Source organism: Formica exsecta, unplaced genomic scaffold, assembly GCF_003651465.1.
Source record: "Formica exsecta isolate Colony F162 unplaced genomic scaffold, ASM365146v1 scaffold226, whole genome shotgun sequence".
Taxonomy (NCBI): Eukaryota; Metazoa; Arthropoda; class Insecta; order Hymenoptera; family Formicidae; genus Formica; species Formica exsecta.
The window spans coordinates 388,174-400,299 of NW_021849556.1; the positions used below are offsets into that span (position 1 = coordinate 388,174).

General features: G+C 32.0%; 1 protein-coding gene across 3 annotated transcripts in view; it reads left to right on the forward strand.

The window, feature by feature from the left end:
• LOC115235552 (regulating synaptic membrane exocytosis protein 2-like) overlaps positions 1-12,126 on the forward strand; it is a 194,709-nt gene that overhangs the window by 46,680 nt on the left and 135,903 nt on the right. For all 3 annotated transcript variants that reach the window (XR_003884047.1, XM_029807418.1, XM_029807417.1), the window contains exon 8: positions 1,633-1,840. Coding sequence is in view for 2 of the 3 variants with exons in the window: in XM_029807418.1 (XP_029663278.1) it covers positions 1,633-1,840 (208 nt within the window). In the remaining variant the exon portion in view is untranslated. The remainder of the gene's footprint in view (positions 1-1,632; positions 1,841-12,126) is intronic.

The following is a 12,126-nucleotide window of genomic DNA, read 5'->3' on the forward strand; positions in this document are numbered from 1 at the left end:
TAATCTCAGTTATAACTCAAATATTATTTCAACCGTGATAACTGTAATCAAGCAAAAATGTATTACGTTCGGGCATCCTATATATAACGTGACCTATGCTGGTTTCTCCAGAAGCCAAGAGCTGAATACTTTCTATGTTTTAGAGAGAAATAATACTGGCACTTGACTAATGTAATACTTCAATATGGAAAAGCTATGAGCATTTTATTACTTCTGAATATATTGCATTTAACCTTTTTAGGGTTTTCATATGTTATCAAATAAAATAAATAAACATTTTTTTCGATATCAGTTCAACTTTTTCTCGCGTATATTTTATTTTGAAAATAGAGTTATTTTTTAAAAATAGATGAAACACTGTGATATAAAATAAAATAACGTAAAAAGAAACTCACGTCTTTAAATAAAAAATTAATTATTTAGACTAAATACATAATATAATTATATGTTGTTGTATATATAATTTGCAATGACTTTGTGCGTAATGATACTAACGATTAGTATATATAAAATTATTTTTATAAAAAACTTTTTTTTTGTTGATAGTATATATGTATACAGGGTGGGGCATTTATATTGAGACACCTAAATATCTAAAAAATAAAGCAAGATAAAAAGAAATGTTTCAGACAAAAGTTGTTCGATGCTAAGGGGGTCATAAGATGGTGCCATTAGTTTGACCTTGGGTGGAGGCGCTTCGGAGATTTCAATGTCAATCTTGTTTTTTTAAATGGAAACACCCCAATTTTTTTACATATATCGATTCCTTGCAATATTCTGCATAAAAAGTTATAGGGGTATGATGGCCAAAAGTTTAATAGTTTACGAGATATTTTATACTTTACGCGACAAGCATTTATAATATGTTTTTTCATATTTTCTGCTGTAGTGCGACTCAATGAATGTATTGCCAATAATTTTTTACCAAACGTACACAATAATAACATTATAGTGTACGTTTGGTAAGGAATTATTGGCAATACATTCATTGAATCGTACTACACCAGAAAATATGAAAAAACATATTATAAATGCTTGTCGCGTAAAGTATAAAATATCTCGTAAACTATTAAACTTATGGCCATCATACCCCTATAACTTTTTACGCAGAATATTACAAGGAATCGATTTATGTAAAAAAATTTGAGTGTTTCCATTTAAAAAAACAAGATTGACATTGAAATCTCCGAAGCGCCTCCACCCAAGGTCAAACTAATGGCACCATCTTATGACCCCCTTAGAACCAAACAACTTTTGTATGAAACATTTTTTTCTATCTTGCTTTATTTTTTAGATATTTAGGTGTCTCAATATAAATGCCCCACCCTGTATATATATATACACACACATATGACATTTTATCGAGGCATTTATCCGTGAAAATTAATTTGTCTTAATTTTCCGATATATATAAATGATAATATCTAGAAAATGATTTAAAAATATATAATCTAATGATTCTTACCATTTAAATGTTTTATTAAATCCATGTGTTATTTTTTTAATTGTATTATCGGCCAGCGACTTCGTTATTCCAGGCGATTTATTCGCACTATAATGCGAGTCGCATTAGATATTTCAAGTATAATATAGTTGACCTGAAAATGTCCTTAATCATCTGCTTCCTCGCAGACGCTCGGGAACCTGAAGAACGACCCGTAACGCGCAGGTCCTCTTTCCGCGCTGTAAAGCCGGTGATGCCTTACGAAGTCGCCGGCAACGACGAGAAGATGATTAAGCTAGACTCGTCATCCGCACCTGCAGTGGCACCGCCTGCAGTGTCCCAGCCCGTTCTTGTACCCGACGAGGAGAGACGTAATCGGCGAAGGGGCTCCCAATTGTGAGTTATCAATGATACTATTATCTCATAAAGATTTATCATGCCAATCCGCAGATTCGTTACTTATAATAATGAAAGCAAAATGAAATCTATATTCTTATTCAAGGGATTCAAATATACTAAGATGGAAATGACATCAAGCCATATTACAGAGTTTTTTCGCAATTTGTGACTTGACATCCGTTAAATTAGATAATCTTCCTCGCAAAATCGCTTCTCGCTTTGCTTAAATTTTTATAATCACTGAACAGTTACGATATATTTGAATCTCTTTCGTGCAAAATTATTTCATTTAGTAAGCTTTATATAAACTTGTATACTATATATATGTATATATATATACAATGTTACATATATTTATCATATGTAGTTTAGTGTGATTAAACAAAATGTAATTAAATATATAATTAATTTTGAGCTTCAATGTTAATTGTCGTATACTCATATACATAAACATGACATATTTATTATTTTAATTAATCGAGAATTAATGATGATTGTATATAGAGTTCGAAATCATTTTCAGCAAATGTTAATTTGTATTTATTATTTTTTGGCTATTCCTTGCAAGAAAAATATACGCAATTTGCGTGCTTTAATTTCAAACTCCCGCATATTTGCTTGTTTTCGTATGACACTGACGTTTTGATGCCGAGACAGACATTTCGTCCACGCTTTCAGAGAGTAATTTAAACTTTTGAGTTTGCTGCGTCATCGAAAGATGTGAAAGTGAAGTTATATTTGTGATAGGAGGCAGAAAGTACTTCCTATAAAAATAATAAGTAATTATTTGATCAATATCAAACTCTAAACACTTGCATACAATTTTTTGTTAAGAACAAATCAATGCAACAATTTCTTCAAACCGCATAGATTTTTTATTGTATAAATTTTATATTTCTCCATATAAATTAATTTTTCCAAAAATATAATTAAGTACTACAAACATATATTTAGATTATCGAAAGTACATATAAGAAAGTATTCCTACAGTTTTATCTTTCAAAAGTTTTTTATCATTTCCCTTTACAATTATATTTATTCAAACTTAAATTCAAAATTATATTGTTAAATAATTTGGTTAATTTTAATAATTTTAGTAAGATTGGTTATTTGTGGTTATAAAAAATGCGTGCACAAACCGAGAAAATTGACTTTTCAACGAATTAATTCGGGTATCTAGAAATATAAAGCGGCATATTTCAGAATAAACTTATCGTTAAAATATTTCTTAAACAATGTACATCCGCGAAGTTTTTACAATCCGCAAAAATATATCACTCGGTTATATTGATCTTATTATGAAAGAAAAAACTTAAAGTATTCAATGCATACAAACTATCTCTTGAAAAGATCGCAGAATCTCTTTACTGCAACTCTCAAAATGTTGATTTTCCATTCCGACACTTCTTGACATGAAATGGAATTCTTGATTTATATCGAGCGCTCATGAAATATGTTCAGATTTTAAAACAAGATAATGCTTATTGTGCAGTCTATTTTTGAAGAAAGGGAACAATACTATCGCGTTTACATCTCATTAAAGTTTTTTTATGCTGATAGTTTAAATTAAGTAAATATATCTCTATAGTTTCTTGTAATCTTACTAATGATACATAGAGTGAAAGGATCACGCACGATTCATATATAAAAAAAAAAAAAACGTTTTCGGTCAATTTGGTTGAATTTGTGATATGTTATAGTTCTTGTGTCCCTGATCAAAAATGTCAAGTTACAGAAACCTTTTATGTCTAATTTTTGAATTATACGGGTATACAAGAAATATCGGAACTCTTTAATATTTCGAAAATATGCATTTTAGAAAAAAATATTCCATATAAAAGTTGTAGGGTTTTATGTGACGCATTACATAGCAATATTATTATGATCTTGAATAGCGTTGTCAAAGTCATGTAAAAATCACTTTGAAATTTTTAAATGCAAATCCCGATTTTTGATTGCATATTCTTATAGCTTACCTAAAGATCTTTTTAAAATACTGTAATAAAGTTTCTTTCTATTAAGTATTTTCCAAGTTGTCACGCTTGAAAGGTACAGTATTACCAGCATTAGTATTACTCGAAAGTGCTTTTTACGTAATCTTAACAATGCTATTTAAAGTCATACTAACATTGCTACTTGATGCGCCACTTAAAACCCTACAACTTTTATTTGAAACATTTTTTCAAATCTCGAAAGTATAGCAGTTTTTAGAAAAATGTTTAATTGTGTAAAAACTTAATGGAAAGGAACTTTGTTATAGTGTTTTGAAAAGCTCTTAAGATAAGCTACAAGAATATGCAATCAAAAACTGGAGTTTTCGTTAAAAAAATGTCAAGGTGATCTTTATGTGATCTAGACAACGCTATTCAAAGTTATAATAATATCGCTATGTAATGCGTCACATAAAACCCTACAACCTTTTTTATATGGAACATTTGATTCTAAAATGCGTTTTGAAATATTAAGGGATTCCGATACTTCTTATTATATATATTTGTATATTTTAATTTAGAAACTGGATATAGAAAGTTTCTGTAATTTGACATTTTTGATCAAGGACACAAGAACTATAACATATCACAAATTCAAGCAAATTGACCGAAAACGTTTTTTTTCATATGAATCGTACACGGTCCTTTACTTACTAGTTAAACTTAGCGTTAACGACAAGTTTCAAGTATCTTTTTTAAGTATGAGTATACATTTGCAGTGATGAAAGATTATATTTGTGTAAATATAATAGAACTGAATATCTTTTCTTAACCATCAGTGTGGCGAAAATGAAAATCGATTTACTGCCTTTTTTTCCCGCTTCCTCGATTTACTCCCATGTGGTTGCGTTCCTTTTATTTTTCCCGACGGAACAGTGTGCAACGTGTGTTGTATAAGCGCATATACACGTATTGCAAGCGAGAAGTCGAGGGGATCGCAAACAGGGAAGTTTGCTACTAGAGAAATAATTAATGCCACCCACCTATCCAGCTCCTCTTCTCTCTCTCCCCTAGTCTTCGTTAAGTGCGCGCATTTACTCGTGTACGAGCATCTGCGGTTCTCGCCAAAGTCGAGTTCTAAACTGTTACAATTTCAGCGAGCTTAATCCTCCACGCTGTAACGATTACTTGAAAATATGCAGTACGACGGGTTTGCGATATTAACTGGTCGGAAAGCTTGCGCCTGCGTAAAATGCGATACTCGACATATATATGATACAATAAAATTACATGAATTTAAAACATACTCAAATGACAATATTGCGCCACCAAAATCTGTGTGTTAAATGAAAAGTAAATTAAAATTTCTCTCAAACAATAATATATTTTTTTCTTTTTCTATTTGCATTATTTACACCCTTTGCTTTAAGATAAACACTTTAAAAAGTAATCTCACTTTTAATTTCAAAAAGATTTAATATTGATCCTCCAATGCTTTAATTAATTTAGCATCTAAAATCGAACACACACACATGGTCGTTATAATCATATATTAGAAAATAATTTCTTGTACTGGCTATCAAGACCTAGGCTCTGAGCAGATTCAATGATTGCGGTAAAAGCTTTATTCTTCTATCGTTTTCTATGAGAAGAAGGATCAAAGGTCTAACATTGAGGGCAAGAAAGTGTCATCCCTCGGACGCTTATTATAGGAAGGGTCTGGAGATGTTTAACGAAAGGGTCGCGCATTACGTGATGTATCGCCTTTGTCAAAATTGGCTTAATCTACGCGACACTTCGTCTTTTTATCAGCCGAGTGAAAAAGCCCGAGGAGAATTACGTGCTAAGATTATCAACCAGCGTTATAAAGCATCTGAATTGCTCATAATCGCTATTATCTCGTACGGTCGGGTACTGTTAAAAATTAAAACTCTCGTACACGTCAATTCTTCATATTAGAGTTACTTTTGATATATACAGAATGTTTCCTAATAAGTGGGAAGTATTGCAGTGGTGGATTCAGTATATAAAAGTAAGAAAAGAAGTTCATATAAACGTATGTCCGATATGACCTCGTTTTCGAGTTACAGCCTGTTTTATTTTTTAACAGAGCTAAGATAGCATACTTAATTATTGGTTTGCTGTTTATTTGCAAGATTTGAAGGATTTGAGGTCTTGTTAATCTATAAACATAAACACGTGTTATTTGTATTGTAAGTGGTACGGTTCACATCTTGTGCTCAGTGAAAGTAAAGTATTTGTATCGTTAACGCTATTAACGCAATAGCGTACGTTTAAAGTAAAAATTATGGCTTGGTCAACAATGTCATACAATAAAATGGCAGACATGCATCTCATATATGGATTTTCCGATGATAATGTTATCTTAGTATGCTATCTTAACTTTGTTAAAAAATAAAACAGGCTGTAACTCGGAAAAAAATCATATCGGACATATGTTTATATGAACTTTTTTTCTTATTTTTGTATTCTGAATCGACTACTATAATACTTCCCACTTATTAGGAAACCCCCCGTAATTTTAAACAAAGATAAGGGGGACGGGGGGAATAAAAATTACATAATACTGGATAAAATAAAAATTACAATAAATAATAAATATTTTTCTCTATTTTTGCAAAAATAATAGAAGTTTGAATTAACAATAGATTCATTGACAATTTTAATATTTAAAAAATATATATACCTAATTTAAAAGAAAGGGATTAATCGATAATAAATGATGACTTTTTAATCATTGTAATTCAGTCGTAAAGCACAATCACGCATATAAAGAATATTAGAAATAATTTTATACAATGACATCATTATTTTAAAAGAAACCGTGCCCTTGTGCATACGATATTTCTTTTTTAATAGAAGTTCAAAGCTTTTAGCCCAAAAAAGATCGATATCGAGCCAAGAATCGAGTCGTCGTGCACTTTTTCTATATAGAGCATCTGTTTCGGTAAATACAGTATTGCATTCTGTATATATTAGAAAGAATATCATATTAGTTTTGATCGACACTTTGTACGCGGGAATATACAACCGTCGTATTTGTTACTATCCTTGTGTTGGGGCAAAACCGGGTACTTACACATCTATAATAAAAAGAGGAAGAACTGTTATCCTGACTTTGTGTCCCTACAAAAAGCTGTTGGAAACGAAAACTAACGCTCAGAAATTAAAATGTAAGTGTCTCTGAAATGTTCTTATAAATTATTTGCTTATCTACTGCCTAGATGCTATAGTTATACATTGTTAAACCTAAAACGAATGCATTGAACATAACTCATGCAATTTAATCTGGTAAACGAAGCGTACATAATACGAAGTTTCCAAAATACCAGTCCGTTTTTAGGCTTTCGAAAAGGGTCGTTGATTATGCAACCGATCAATGTGTACTACTTAAAGCGGCACCATTCGTTGACCTCGATTTCGAAGCGACGAATCGATAAATCGGGAAAGACGAGAGAAATAGAAAACAGCTAGCTGTGTTACTAGAATTAAAACAACTGCTCGATTTTCTCTCCTGGCTTATTTCGGATAATACCGGCTAAACATTGCATTGTGAAGAGCGGCTTAAAATAGAAGTGGCACTTGCGCTTTAATACGGCCTTGCTGCACGACGTCGAAATTCGGTCGTGCTTCGAATGCTTGCATCGGGTGACCCGCCAACCACGACCTAGGTATCGTCATCTTGGTAGACCGCCGAAAATCAGGGTAAATCGTCCCGGTAATTTTGCCAAATATCACACGTCTTAACTGGCATACTTTTGACTGCTGCCGGTGTATTTTCAACTCACCTCACGTATTAAGTAAAGTTAGATAGAACGAGCTCGTCTTTCTTTCTCTTTCTCTTTCTCTTTTTCTGACAATTGTTTTAAAAACTTGATTCTACAGCAAGAGCACCCTTTATTTTCGCACAATAACATTTACGTTCTTATAATCTACAAAAATCTTAAATTTACTTAAATTTATTAAAACTTAAAATTACTTAAAAACTTAAATTTATTGATTATATCATCTCTAAATCCGTTATATTTAAAGAATTTGAGAGATCTAATAAATAAACGATAAAAAACGTTTTTTCAGAGATTTGGTTTATATCATGGCAACTGCAATATTTTTGAAAAAAATTGCTTTGCTACAACAATATACCAAATAGACCAAAATAATAAAAAATGTAATTTTTCTACCAAATAACTAAACATTGAGAAAAATGTTTCAGTTATGTTTTATTTATTTTAACGATGTAAGTAATTTACGGATAATTGAGTAAAAGGTATTTATATTTCGAGAGAGAAAGAGAAACGAATAATAGCTTATACTTGCCTCTCTTTCCTAACAAAATTTCGAAACAACAGTAAAAGTGTTAATTATCGTTTACTTACGGCTCGTCTGTGCAATTATATCCAGTTATGTATCCTATAATTTCGGCCACGATAATTTTTTAATTCCGGAACTTTTAATTCCCCTTCTCCTACTGCTATTTTATATAATTATCTTGTTTCGTTATTCTGTATCCAATTCGCTATATGACCGAATTTTCATCACTAAACTGATAGCTTTAATGTAGAAACAAGAGTCTGCTATTTATCGCATTTTGCGGAATGTGCTTAATCCTAGCTGGATGACGAAAGGGCCTAGAGAGATAAGCATAAGTAAAAGTTGCCCCGGCACGTATCAAGTCTAGATTGACACCATAGATTGGCATCTATGTGACTAAAAAATCCTGCAAATATCAACCTTAAAATTACATTTTTGTAGGAGTTATGGAGGGAGAAAGCAAAATCAAAAAAGTGGTTTTTCTCGAAAACGGCTGAACCGATTTTGATGAAAAAAAATATATGTTATGAATATCAATAAGACTATTTCAAGAATAAATTTTAAAAAAATTCTGACAAAAAATACGGGTAAAAAAATATTTCTGAATTTTTCAAAAACTTTTTTTGAGGTTATGTTTCAGAGTTACACTTCCATTTTTTTTCAAAAAAAAACCTTAAAATATATACTTGAACATATATTTTTCCTAAATTTTTTGTGGAGGTACTTTATAGCGAAAAATGATGAAAATCATGCATGCGGCGCGGCGCCACGCTTTCACAAGCACACTCTCGATCAAGCCACGTACATTGAATGTTCTAGTCTGGTTAGTATGCTGGATTCTTGAATTATTTTACGACAAAGTTAGCGAAAATTTCATTTTTACTTGTACATTTATTTTATGCGCCTTTCCAAAAAGTTAAGCTTTAGTGAAATTACGATTGCTGTAACGATATGTGATCAGATGAAATAATTGAAAATCTATTTCGTGAAAAACAGTTAAAAAGAATGTTAACATTCTATGTATATAAAGTATTTAAATATGGATCATCTGCAGTTAGTCTGCAAAAATAAGTTTCCAGAGTTCACTATGAGGAGGCTGCAGTACGGTTTTGAACTCCTTATCGTGGTGCTTTATTAGTGTGAGTCCCCTCGCCTCTCACAAAACGGGGTGTTTTTTTAGTCTGATTGTGAGTCCCCTCGCCTCTCACAAAACAGGGTGCTTTATTAGTGTGAGTCCCCTCGCTTCTCACAAAACGGGGTGCTTTTTTAGTCTGAGTTAAATAAAATAAATGAATAGCTGATTTGGAAGACCAAGCTTGCGCAGTATTAATCAGAGAAACAAATGACTATCAAAAAACTAAAGCTGGCATTATGTACTTCTAGGCATACGTTAATTGTTAGCAGTTATTATGTGTCGCGAATACACATTCATCAGTTTTCAAGAAGAATCATGAAATAACAAAAGATTCTTATTAATAACTCTTTTTAGATGTTTCATGTGAGCGGGAAGCAAAAGTCACGGCTGAAGTTGGCTTTCAGAATAAAACGCTCGGATATCTGTCGTAAACCTTAGAGAGTTGAAAACAAATGAATAGCGGATTTAGGAGATTGCCAAAGGTGACATATAATCACAGACTAAAATTAGTTTAATATAGTGTCAACCGGTCAGTTGGGTTCAAAGTACGCGGCTGGAGCGAGAGTGTGCTGTGAAAGCGTGGTGCCGCGCCGCACGCATGATGTTTCATCATTTTTCGCTATGAAGTACTTCCACAAAAAATTTAGGAAAAATATGTTCAAGTATATATGTTAAGGTCTTTTTTGAAAAAAAATGGAGGTGTAACTCTGAAACATAACCTCAAAAAAAATTTTTGAAAAATTCAAAAATATTTTTTTACCCGTATTTTTTGTCAGAATTTTTTAAAAATTTATTCTTAAAATAGTCTTATTGATGTTCATAACATATTTTTTTCATCAAAACAGTTCAGCCCTTTTCGAGAAAAACCACTTTTTTGATTTTGCTTTCTCCCTCCATAACTCCTACAAAAATGTAATTTTAAGGTTGATATTTGCAGGATTTTTTAGTCAGATAGATGCCAATCTATGGTGTCAATCTAGACTTGATACGTGCGGAGGCAACTTTTACTTATGCTTATCCCCCTAGGCCCTTTATACATAGTTGATTTGCAGCAACATTGCCGCAATATTCTGTGCTGTGTGGGATCACATGCAAACGCGCAACATGTAATCGTAATATTTTTACGCTTCTCTAAATTGTTTCATGAGTTGGGAACAATTTTATCCTTCGAAACAAACGCGTAATATATTAAAATATGCCAACCATATAAGATATAATAAATTTAATTTGTTTTTATCAACAATATGCTTCCCGTATTTTCTTTCTTCATCTCTCAAATGAAAATTGCATTTTTCGTAATAATACTAAATGCGTGCAAGGAAAGCAAAATTCTATTTTTCCGCAGATTTTCGACCAAGTATGTCCTAATCGATATCGTTGCGCAGCTCATTCTTATTCGGCGAAACGGCTAGGAAAAGCTTTTATTCCGCTGGAGTTCGTGATGGCACTGTGCAATTAAGCGATTCTCCCTCCTTCAAAGAGTGACTATGAGCCGCGATGAAAAGAACGAGAAGAATCTCACAAAGGGATATGATCTTGTAAATTTCCATCTACCATCGGTCAACCCGCGCACAAAACCGAAGATGGAAGAAAGAGAAAAAAAAAGAGAGAAACCTCTTTTAAAGCTGACATGTGACATTGCATTTGATCGTAGGATTCGATCTGAATGCAATATGGCTTCCTATATAGCAGATAAAAAGAAAAGATTTAATAGAAATTTAACAAAAGAAGCACACATACATACAATTCTACAATCAAAGGTCAAAATCTAGATTATATATATTTAATTACACCTCAATTGCAGAGCCCACATTCTTTAAAATTATGTTTTTTAATTCTATTTACTTTTTTCTTATCTGTCAATTTTTTCACTTTTTGCTTACACCTAGCTTAAATTTTATATGATGTTTATGTTGTTATATATTAAAACTAACCCATTGAAAATTTTTTCTAATTGTCCACACGTACGTACACTCCTTGCCCATTTATTTACAATGCGTATTCATATATTGACTTCAATTTACATTTTCAAAGAAAAATATACTGGAATTATATATCTGGAATTTAATTTGTGAGCTGAGGGCACGCTTTTATCAAGGAAATTCCGTTTTCTAAAGGTTAATGGTGAGAAACGTGAAAGGACAGAGGCCAAAAATGTCTTCGGAAAATATTGAGAAACGCAAGTTATATACGTCACTACGACCACCCTCTCTTTTACCGGTATATTCAATTCTCTCTATTAAGTCTTCATTTATATATTAAAAAATCTAGCTTATTCAATGTCTAAAATTTTTAAATATAGAGATCTGAAGATTGATTTGTATTTGATTAATACTGCAATTAAAAAATGTAAATAACGTGAATTGTGATTTAAGATATAATTTAGGATATGTTCACGTGAACTAAGATATAACTATATCGAGTAATTCTGAAACGGTATCTCTGCACAAATTACAAATAAAGTAAAAATATAATTAGTAATTGTTGTCAGAAAAAGGTTATCTTATCCGTATCAAAACGCACTTTTTATCCTATCAAAACATGAGGATTTGAAGGTTAAATCAGATGCGTGATCGCACGCTACTTTTCAATCTCGATTTGCCGAGATATTTGCAGAAACGTTCCGCCAACGGCTGTAATATTTTTATTTTTTCCGAAATAAACGTCCCTAACATTCGACAAAGTCGTGTGTTTAACGCAAGATTCTATCAAATCGACGGATTCACATTTGAAAGGTCGATTGCTCGCGGCTAAAATCGCTTCTTGTCGATACCATACGAGTACAAGTTCGTATGATTGAACGCGGTTATAGAAGGAAGATTTATCAATGCAAGATGAAAGAAGGTCCATTCGCAGAGCAATCTTGTCTTTATAGACACCGCTCG